The 12,258-nt window shown below is 32.7% G+C and overlaps 1 protein-coding gene across 6 annotated transcripts in view; it reads left to right on the plus strand.

Moving 5' to 3' along the window:
* Positions 1-12,258, plus strand: part of LOC123675412 (hypoxia-inducible factor 1-alpha) — a 163,344-nt gene that overhangs the window by 135,777 nt on the left and 15,309 nt on the right. For all 6 annotated transcript variants that reach the window (XM_045610782.1, XM_045610788.1, XM_045610769.1 and 3 more), the window contains exon 8: positions 5,969-6,240. In XM_045610782.1, coding sequence (XP_045466738.1) covers positions 5,969-6,240 — 272 coding nt within the window. The remainder of the gene's footprint in view (positions 1-5,968; positions 6,241-12,258) is intronic.

Below are 12,258 nucleotides of genomic sequence, written 5' to 3' on the forward strand. Positions count from 1 at the left end.
TGCAGGAATTATATAATTCTCGCTCGGTTTTGAAATCAACAAAGTTATCTTCTATAGAGAATTGAATGAAAGTTGTGAACAGAATATTAGTTGAGAAGGTCTAAACGAATTAATTTTGTTGTATACATCATATTTATTATTCTGAAAAAAAAATAATTAAACCCAACTTTGAATTTCACTTTATTGAACCGATTACTAAAGTTTCGAAAAATAAAGTATCTACAAGTAGCTTGTTCTGTGATTTTTTCAAGTTTCTGTTCTATTTTTGGATTCCCTATCAGGGTTTTCCAATAAGATGTTTCATTTCAAATATTTCGCTATCTGGCCAGATGTCACATTGAAACTGCCATTTTTTTAAGTGAAAACTACGTCAATACTAAAAATGGAACGATAGACGCTTCAACAATGCATTGAATTTGATTTGAGAGAAACTGATATTTTCAGCATAACCATCAGATTCTATGGAAGACTTTTTGTTTCATAGCCATAGCATCAAAAATCTGAAAGATGGTCGTATGAAAACTAAAATTTTAATTTTCGTCCATATTTTCATTTTTCGAAATTTGGCCATCCATTTTCCTTTAACTGCTGTAATCCAGGAGATCCCTTCAATAGACATTTAATTTTGATCACCCTGTACTCATCGTCTAATGAATAGTGTTTGGAAAAATCGTGTTTGAATATGGAAACCGATTGGAAGAAGACACCTGAAGTGATACACTTAACTGTCCTAACTAAGGAATTATCTCTTCATCAAAGCATTTTTTTAATGCATTTTCGAGAATTGACTCCAGTACTGGCTACAAATTCTCTTTCACATGACTTTCCATAAAATAAATTATTATCATTTTGTAGCAACCGTTTTCAATCGATAGAAAATCATTTTATCAAATGAAAACGGTATCATTCAAATGATAATTTGAATTATATGAAGAGATAAAGTCTTTGTATCATCAACAGTGAAATATGATGAGTTATTCAAAAGATTTATTGAATCATTTGGCAGAAATTCATTAACTATGAGATTTCTTCCTACATTTTTGATGCTTTACCATTGTAAAAACTGCACAAATGGTAAAACTAGAGTTGTCCTGAAAAAAAAAGATTATTTCAAAAAATCTGAATAAATAGGGTCCTTCAACTGAAAGTATTGTCCCAATTTTTCGACAGAAACAAATAAGACATTTTATATATGTATATTATTGTTAATCGCAATATGTCAAGTAGAAAATACATTAATTGAATTCCCTTTCACATTGTCTAGTTATTATTTCCATAATAAAATTTCATCTGAAAGAAGGAACAATTTGAATTTTTTATGGCTGATGTACGTAAATGTCCAACCTCCTACTATATAAAATAATGTTTATTCATCAAGATTTTAATGTCTACCTATATTCTCTGAGTACATGAGTGCATGTGAATGTGATCGTATTTATCTCGCTGATTTTAAAAAGTCTCTAAAATTTTATATTCTTTCGACATTTTGGTCTTATCGACTTCATTCGAGAAGCTATTAGACTAAAAAAGATTTAACGCCAAAAAATTGGATAGATATAACATCCATGAAACAAAAGAGTGATGATGTTTATATTCATCAAAATTTTAATGTCGACCTAAATTCTTTAGTACATGAGTACATTTAGTACATGAGTGCATTTGAATGTGATTTAATTTATCTCTTTGAATTTATAAAACAAAAGTCTAAAATTTGATATTCTTTCGAAATTTTGGTCTTATCGACATCATTCCAAAAAAATATTCAAAAATTTCACACCAAAAAATTTGATAAATATAACATCCATGAAGCAGTAGAGTGATTATGTGCTCAAAAAACGAAATCATTCCTATCATCCGTGAAGTACCTACACGATTTTGAGTGTACACATATCAGCAAATCTTTTCAAATTCAGCCGAAAATTTATGAGCTCATCCTCCTATCGAAATCTCGTCATGGAACAAATCTCGAATGGGTTGGTAAACACCAAACAAACATTTGTATAATAATTATGCAATATTTTTACATTTCACATCTAAGTGATGACTGATTGGCGATGTTCAGCTTCAGCCGGCCTTGAAGGAGCCAGATAATGAAATATTTTCAGTTGGTCGGATTCTAATATCGACCAGATAGCTCGAAAACAACTCCTTTTAATTAATGTTTGATCTAGCGCCCATTTTTTGGCTTCGTGTATGGAGCTGAATCGTGCCACGGAGAATATGATGATCGATTCGATTTTGTTTTGTTATTCTGGGAAAAATTCGATGGCCTGGATTTTTCTATGGATTGGGTATCGTGAAATATGAAAATCTCGGGAAGTAATGAAAGAGATTATTATTATCGAGGAAATACGATCCGAGCTGCATGATCATTAGGGAAATCAAATTTCGAGTGAATAAATATCGATATGAAATTCTGCATCAAGCTTGATACTGTTATGATACATCTACAAGCGAAATTTCTGAATTGTCTGATATCTTGTCACTCGAATATTAATTTTTTGTACATTCTTCTTATTATGGTTTTCATGACGCAACAAAACGAAAATTGAAAAAATTTTGAAATTCTTGAAATAAAAACCAAGTAATCTTCGTGGAAATTGCTTTGTTTTTATTTTATTTATGATGAATTTCCACCAAGTAAGGAACGAATCCATTGAATAATCGAAATTCTTATTTCTTTAAACAAATTCAGAATCCCAATCCCAGATTATCGAATCTATTGTCACTGATATATTGAATTATTTTTTGGATATTTTCAATTTTTTCCAATTCACGTCGGAAAATGCGAAAAATACAGATACCGTAAAAAATATGACGAAAAACATTCGATTCAATCTGACATTCATCACAGTATCCATTGCTCAGAATATACTCGGATATTTTATAGCCTCTTGTTATATTATCATTGATAATATTTTTGCAAATATCAGGAGGATAAAAGCATGGACTTCAGTTGTTGGTCAGCTCACTTTTCAAATCAAATTCATATTTATACGGCTTCATGTCCGAGGCATGATATGAATTATTATTACCTTCCAAATATTCATTCAAAGTATACATATTTGGTTCATTTTCGGCAATAATTGTTACCTAAAACCTTTTAGTTTTGAGAACTATCTGAGAATGGAAACAATTTCAGCTTATGCACAAATTGATATACAATTCTAAATCTCATCGTGATATGTAAGTTACGATCCATTAACTAATTTTTGTATTGGCAATTTGAATCCCTATTTCTTAATGGAAGTGTAAAATTCTATTGTATCGTCACGTTTATTGTTATTCGATTTAGTACGTTTATGTACATCATTCATTCACTTCACGTAGAAATATCCTGTCAATCTTCACAGGTGTTCTTGACACTTCAGTTTTGTCTGTAAAGTTATTTACTTACCATCCGGTCTTTCAGAACTTGCAGCCTTTCAGATTTTCGTCATCAATATAAGAAATAATTTGAGTTCACTGAGAAGTTGAAAGCTCAAGTAACCATACCTTTGTCCACGAGATTTCCCATTAATAAAACTTTGTAATCGTTACTTCGTTACTGAAATTTTTACATTCTTTGAACGATAACCTACATTGTTGTATTTTGATATGTATGTTTATTTTTGAAATGAAAAAAAAATATTTTGATAACTTTTCTTTTTTTGCGAAAAAATTGATGATATGGTTTTCCTAAAAAGCATTGATGTATCTTAAAAACATTCGTAAAAAAATCCTTCAAAAATTCATTACAAAACTCTAGTTTGTGAAAATTAAAAGGGCAAGTAAAACACTTTCGATGAAAGTGGTAACTATTGTAATATTCCTAACCTCTACTGATCGTTCAATAGTTCTCACAACACCGCACATTATTTTCGTCCCTCCTCCTCTGGGAAAATATTGACAGATCACGAGAATCTTTGAAATTCTAATACATTATTTAAAAAATCTGAAAAGTTCTTCCATTTATATAGTTTTGGAGTTATGAAAATTTTTAATATTCGGGATGTCACCCGAGATAACATACTTTTCAAAGTTTTCATTCTCTTCGAATAAATTCCTAGTTCCGATATTATCGGTTATCATCTTCAAAAATAAGCCTATGGATTCGTCTGCTATCAAATATGTTCTAGGGATAATGATAAATATTATCTGTCTGAACTAGTGTTGTAATGAAATTGTTTGAAAACATTCGAATATGTCTGCTCTAATGCTACAAAATTGAGTCTTTAAATAATTGCTTCTCGTGTTATGAAAACATTCTCCATTCGTTCATGAAACAATAATCATCATTGCTGCTTTACCTTCCTATTTATCATTAGGGTATTTGTTCTACAACTTTTTTTTTCATATGTTCATCATTGATGCAAATATAAACAAATCAAAAATATCTCGATTTTCATCAATCCTTAAAACCAAAACCTTAGGTAGGTGTATCAAAAATTTATTTTGAAACCGTGATCACAATTCTGTTTGAAATCACTGATATTGAAAAATCACAGTCACGAGTCACAACGTGATTTTTAAATCACGATAATTTTCATCCCTAATTGCGTATTTCACCTCTTTACAGCATGAGGAAAGAAATCATCTTAACCTGTTATTTATGACTAGGGGTGGGTAAAAATTTAATGATCTACAGAATATATATTTTATTTGATTGGTTAAAACGGTGCTTTTGTTCAAGTTTTTTTCTTATAATCTGTTACATTTCAGAAAACACTTCCAATTCATTGTATCGTCTTCAAAATAAACCTCTTTCATGCCTCTTTACGATAATCCAATGACCGCAACCTTTTTTTTTATTATTTTTTTCAATCGACTCGGTTTTGCATGTTAACTTGCCCTTAAAAAATCAAGAAAGCTCTGACGGCTTTTGTGCAATCGTTCATTCATTGAGACCACATATATCTATTTATCTATTTAGAGTTTTGTATTATCCAAGGGCGTATGAATGAATGAGTGCTCAAAAGCTCCTGACTTCACTTCAGTTCTTTTCTCATTTGAAAAAAAAAACAGATTAACATGCAAATTCGAGTGGATTGAAAAAAATGTTTGAAAAATGTCAGTGGATCAGTCTTTGTCGTAGAGGAACGCGGAAGAAGTTCATTTCAAAGGCGATACAATAAATTTGAATTATACAAATTTCATCAAATTATGGTATATGAGTGTGCAAAAAAGTCTGTTAAAAGTAGTCTTTGACGCCCTATCAAATAAATAGAATGGATCTTCAAAGCGGATCAAAAATTGGCGAGGATGTTTTTAAGGAAAGGTAGTTCCATAATTGGCAATAAATAGAATTGTTACATATTCAGTGATGAAAATATTCTCCCATCAACTCTTCTCGTGTTCTAAACTTAGTAACATCTTTGACACTTTGACTTTTGGACGACATTTTGACGAATCTAATTAGATTCGTAAGAACCGTAAGAATCAACCCCTCGACTTCAACGAAACATTACAAGATCAACCCGAAGGTCCCACGGACGTCACGTTCTCCATTTAGAAATACCATCCCACACACGAGCGGAATTCTCAAGTGGAAAACCTCTGGCTCCGAATCTCAACCGTATGACCACGGCCCGTGTCCACAAGTCGTCATGTCATCATCAATCCTTATTCCTACTTAATAGACCCCGTTGTCACGTGAATTCCAAATCATCCCGTCGTCTGTTCCTCCAAACTAAGCTAAGTATAGGTATACTCGACGCGAGTGGGGACCGAGAACACGCGACTTCCAACACTCGAGCATGCACACTTCAAAACCCGAACAGCTATCGGGACCGTCGCATCTCTCCGCGTCCGTTGATAACCCCAGAACCATTAGGTATATCAGCTAGACAAATTCGGACGCGAGTTAGTCGGTCGCACGTACAGGAATCCGAACCGAACGGACGTTTCTAGTCGCAAGTGCTTAGACGCGAAACAGTCGTACCGCATCGGCCTCTCTCAACTCGGATATCGCAAATTATGATTTTTCCAGTGGCGTTGAATGCGAAAATGAGCTATATTCGGCCTGTCAGTTATCTTGTGTGACGGAAGACGATCTATCGACCAAGATCGAGGACTCTGAGGTGGTACTTCTCGAAGAGGTACCTCTCGAAGTGGAAGACGAGGATACGGACAGCTCCGTCGACTGTTTGGACGGTGACGGTCTTCTGGGACCGAAACGCAACACTCAGAAGATCCTGACGCAGAGAACCGAGGAGATGAGCAGAGGTTTCCTTACGTTCACCGAGGATTCTGGACTGACAAGTAAGTGCGATCATCCGAAGTAGTTTTAGTGATAGTCGGCGTTTTGGTGTTTCTATAGAGTTGGCATTCCCAGATGACTCATAAATTACACTTGAGGTGCAGTAGTTTCTAGATAACGCACCAGATTTCTAGAAAACCACCGCTCTTATCTACAATTCCTCGATTCAGGTGCCGATTCATAAAACCACAGCCAGTAGATCTAGTTTATTTATAAACATGGCACTTTCTCCTTCAGCTACATACCGTACAAGTTGGTTCTTACCTTCTTACTGAAGTTAATTAAAATTCCTGCCTTAAAAGATCCAATGGAATTCAAAATACTCTATAGCAAGACTAAAACTCCGACGTCCTCATCCATCTATGTAAATACTACCTAATCCACCCTATGGATGGTGGCGGCTATAAAAAACCCTGGTGCAAGACATAATACTCATAGCTAATCGATTCACGTCGTTGAAACTTTCAAATCAGCATCAACCCAGTCGTTCCATTGACATGTCCCTACCCCCTCGACTTCAAATTTGCAAGTAATTTAGTTCTCCATTGTTGGAATGCCCACGAGCTCATGTTTCCTTATTAGGAAACCTCTCTGGTCTTATCTAGACTTTGTGGATTGGAAAACCGTAAATGATATAATTGCATGCGGGCAGCTGAACGTTGAGGTAGATCAGACACCAATTGACGGTGACAGGAAAGAGGTGACAATGAGCCACTTTAGAGGGAAGTCGAAATGAATTGAGATTGATTGATATAAATGACTTGAGGGAATCTGGACAAGTTTTCCAAATGAGCTTTGGTTTAGCCTTTAATTGTTCATTATCAAATATGTATACAGGTTGTTAATGTATAAGAGCGACAAATTTCAGGGGGAATTTCGTTCGTCAATGCTTCGTATTCCTAGATACGGGGTGTTAAAGTTTTTTTTTTAAACATATTGTTTATAGCTCTGAAGCCGGTCGAATATAATAATGAAATTTGGTGGGTTTCAAAAGGTAGTTATTTCATTTTTATTAACATGCATTAAGAATTTTATGTTTATCATTGGCGCGTCATAATCTTGAAAAAAATGGTACGACACTAAGATATTTCAAGCTAAAAAATATTTTTGAATTCCTTGTTCAATTTGTTACTAAAACTCTTTCATGTTTTTGCTTTTGGGACAGCGGTTTATATAAAAAAAAAATAAAACATCTCAACGCGTACTTCATTTCTTCAATTAATTACCTTTTATTAGATAATTTTTGTAAATGTATTGAAGTTGAGATGTTTTATTCTTTGTCCAAAAGCGACGCCCAATTCGAACGATAAGGGATTTTTTGTACCTAACAAATCGAACGAAAATTTCAAAAATTATTTTTAGCGTAAAAAATCTGTGTCATATAATTTTTTTTTTTTTTTAATTAAGAGCCATCAATATTCAGTTCACTTTACCTTGAAATACTAGACATTTCTGAACAAAAATTATATAGAAAATTGTCATTATTTTCCATGCAGAATCACCCCTTGAAGCTTATCGCACTTATTCACTAACACCCTGTATAAAAATTGCCTTGCACGTTGTCACTGTATTTAGCCCCATTAAATTATTCAATGCCGATCTACGATCTTATTATGTAACAATATTTACTGTTAGTGTTTATTTCAGTCATCTCAAACGAAAGTTGTTATGATCTATACATGAAAATAGATCTTGGCAAGTGGTCGAAAGGTTATAACTAAATGTTGTTCAATCAATTACGGTCCATACGTTAAATCAATGTTACCGTACTCAAATATTTTTATCTCCTAACTCTTTTCCGATATCGAATATAAAGATGCTGTACCCTTGAAAAAAATTTACTCACGTAATATTATCCTAATCTAAATTGTTTGAATTGTTTATTGTTTACTCGTTCTATTGAAATAAGAAAATTAAATGTTATTTTGAGGATAACCTTTTCAGTAGATATATACTAATGCCAACTTTTATCGCTTGTTGTGAGTTAGTAAATATTTATTCCAGTTTGGGAATTATACCAGCTCTATCACGAATATATCCAAATTTAGTCTTTATCTTTCATATAATTTGTTAGGTGTTAATTTCATCTCAATGAGATTTGATTGATATTCTTTTTTATCAACCTATATTCTGCATCTGTTATTATAATCGCATTTTTTTGAGGTGGTTTCTTTCCTATCTGATTAATTTATTTCAACTCAGGCCCCTACTTGTTAATCACCCATTGTATTTGTAATCTTTAACAATAGATAGATAAACCAATACGAAATTACATTATCATAACTATAATATCTGTAGTTCTCCATACAATGTGTGATTTCCTCAATCTCAGAACGTATCAAGATCGTGATGATGCCAGTCTCATTGAAACTGTAATTTAATTTATAGGATCTCTAGGATATCAGGAAATGGATTATCCACCCTAGATTATGCGAAGCCATAACAGCAGATTCAGATTTTTTTAATCCTTATAATTCAACAAAAAGATCTACCTGCTGAATTCAAACCTAAAATAAAGATTAAAATAATTATGACATGTGTTTGTCATTTTAGAAAGGAAATGCAGATTAATTCTCAGATCAATATGTACATGAGGTTCAATACTTGAAGTCCATTTACAAGATCATACAATTTGCACAAATCAGCTTATGTGAGCCAGATTATGTATGCATCTCAAGTCTAACGGAGTTCATAACCATTTCAAATAATTTTAAAAATCTGAACCAAAAAACAAATTTCAATTGCAGATTGTTGTGAAATCTAAATATGTATATTATTTGTTCTCAAATTTCAACAATGATTCCAACGAGGATTCCAAAAATTTATCATACATTTGAGATGATATTTATTCAGGTATTCGAGATTTTAAATTGGGTTGATTTTCACACTTATGTTTTAATGGATCTTTTTCAACTGTAAACGCATAAAGTTGTTTTAAATTCATTATCTTTTTGGATTTAATAGTTTTCTTATGGATTCAAATGTTTGCTCATTTCATTATTATTGCCACATCAAAACATCTCATATTCGTATTTTTCATTACATGGCCATTCAGGCTAAAGTAATTCTGAAGGAATGAGTGGTTAATATCAAATTCCTCCAGGTATATTTTAACGAACCTATCTGTTTCTGTAATGCTTCCGCGATAACCGAATACACATAATAGACCTTTTTAATTATGCATTCGACTGTGTTCTCGGCCTTGACACTGTGATTGAAAGTATGAATAAGATTGTTTAATACTCCTTAAGTTCTATCTATTATACCATTCCCTGCATTGTTCTACCTTGACAGTAATTTGAACAGATAACGTATATTTGTTTGACAATTTTCCTACCTCAAGATGTTTGCCATAGACATCAAATTATCTTCAAGGCTGCTTCATCTTTCGATTCTCCAGAAAATATAATAATCCTGAAAATCATAAATTTCGATTATGTTATTAGATTTTCGTCCTGTTACCAACTCTCACATAATTTACTTTATATGAGAAGGAATTTTTGTTTTTTTTTTAAGTTTCTGGAGCTCCAAATAGCACAGATAAAGTTGGAAGTGTACATTTCCTTTGTGCCTCATAATCCATTTTTAAACAACATAATTCACCAATTTCCATTCAAGGCTTTCTTGATGAACCGTTTCTCCGTTTGATTGGTATCTAATCGTTGTGTTTGCTCGCATGATACGCTATCAGAATGGCTGTGATAAACTGTGGTAGTTGAGAACAAGGCCTAAGCATCATGTGACGATCCCAAGCGACAGTTGGCAAATAGCTGCTTGCCCGCCTCTCTGTTACATAATATTCCTAGGGATGGGATATGCACTCCAATAGTAATAATGGAGACATTGTCATTGTTACAATTATGTATTGTATAACGTTTGACTGATAAGATCCAAGAGATCAGCTTCCATTTCTCATATATTTCTTATCCTCACATCCTTTTAGATCTGAATGAACTAACATTGATTTAACTGTTGGAAGCACGTCCATTATAATGATAAATGAAGTGAGTAGATGAAACTTGAAAATAAACGCTAAATAAGAGTCTGTTGAAGCTAATGGTGAGTTGTGCCTTCATATATTCAGACTTCCTTATGCTACTCTATTTCTGGCAAATAATGATGTTGTGAAAAGTTGCGTATTACCTGTCTAGGCATAGCTACTTGTAATTGAATGCTTGAAAATCTTTAAAAATCGAGTTTGATATCGAATGAACAATTGTCAATTATTTCAAAAACCTTGATCGATGAAGAAAAACTCTTTTTTATTACACCTTTTATTTTTGCAGCTCGCGTTTTATGTGATCCAAGAACCGGATAAAAGTTTTAACGTTATGTTCTAGTATTAATAATTCCAGAGTTCTTCATTTCAAATTTCATTAAAACACAGAAAATATCCTTGTATTAATTTTCTCAGAGTAATAAACATAGAGACCATATGTCATTTTCAGTAAGCAAATTTTGTCCCCAACATGAACTATCAAATTTGACATCAAGCGCGCGGAAATGAAAACACATTAGTGATATGATAAGTCACTCAATTCGCGAGTTTCTCCACAAAGAACGCACTTCTTATGTCCCATAGTGAATCAACGTTTCATACCAACTCAAAATATATTTAAATGAATACCTAAATATATCATAAATTCAGAAAACAAACTTCAAGCGCCCCAAACGAAGTGAAACAACCGATGACACTAGAAGAGCAAAAATTGCCAAACCTTGAATTTCAGCAGGTAGATACAGAAAATTATAAATATTCAGCTTATTATACATTCGACAATTAGGAAAAATATCGAATTCCAAATATTCAAATTTGCATATTCAATCGGGAATTGCTCAAATAAATATATTTCATTCAATATAATATACATTTATAATGATATAGTAGAATTGTGAATTTAAAAATATATCACAATCCGACAACGTAATCTAACCATGTTAGGAACATGTAAAAAGTATACTCCTTCTATGTTTATTACTCTGTGGTAATTTTAGAGTAAAAAATGACCTGTTCGGCAAAGACTTGCAGTTTCTCTACTCAGCTCAACCCAATACATACATATTAGCAAATATTATTTTCCGTGTTTCCCTATTTATTTCCTTCAATATACTTTTTTTAATTCTTTCATTTTTGTATTTTAGTTACTTCCGTAATGGATCTTTTAGTTTGCTATTACGCCAATATTATTGAAGATGGAGCATTTACACGGCCGCCTGGTGCAGCTGAGTGAAAATTGTTATTTCTCATTTTGGAAATGTTATAAATAAAGAGAATTCTATTCAGTTAGAGTTTAGATTACCGAAATCGACTTCATTCCGACTGATTCATTTCATGAGTTATATAATTAGGGATTCACGGCTTCACTTGATATCGAAGGTACTTGACTCAAGTTCAAGTAGCTTGAGCTTGACTTGAAATCGACTCAATTTCAAGTCAAGTTAAGTCAAGTTATTAATGAATAAATACTTGATTTGATATTGAAAAACTACTACTTGACTTGTAATTGATGTTATTTCAAGTCAAGCTCAAGCTACTTGAGCTTGAGTCAAGTAACTTGAAACCCTTTACATAAATATTTTACTAATATTAATATTATCGTACTCAAGCTAAAATGATCAATGGCAAATACAAACCCCCAATTCAAAATTATTCATTTCTACCTACAAAGTCGCAGCTAGCTCTGCATAATAATATCACGTGAACTCGCTCTCCTCCTATTTGAATAAGCTCGTTTAGAGATGAATACGTGCGTTGTCATATATTTGTAGCGGAATTCATTTAACGCTTATTGTTTAGTTAACACTTCGGGCGGTAAGTGGAAATACAAGCTTAAGTTGAAGGACCCTGCTGGTGTGAGTTGTGGCAGGTAGATTTATCAAACGCGTGAAAATCTTGACGGAGAAATGTTTTTTTTTTAGAGAAGAAATCGTGGTTCGTTTCAAGAGAAATCGATATTCACCAAATTGGAAACACATTCTACAAGAAGTAACGTAATTGGTAGCTGAAACCGAAATTTATA

Source organism: Harmonia axyridis, chromosome 1, assembly GCF_914767665.1.
Source record: "Harmonia axyridis chromosome 1, icHarAxyr1.1, whole genome shotgun sequence".
Taxonomy (NCBI): Eukaryota; Metazoa; Arthropoda; class Insecta; order Coleoptera; family Coccinellidae; genus Harmonia; species Harmonia axyridis.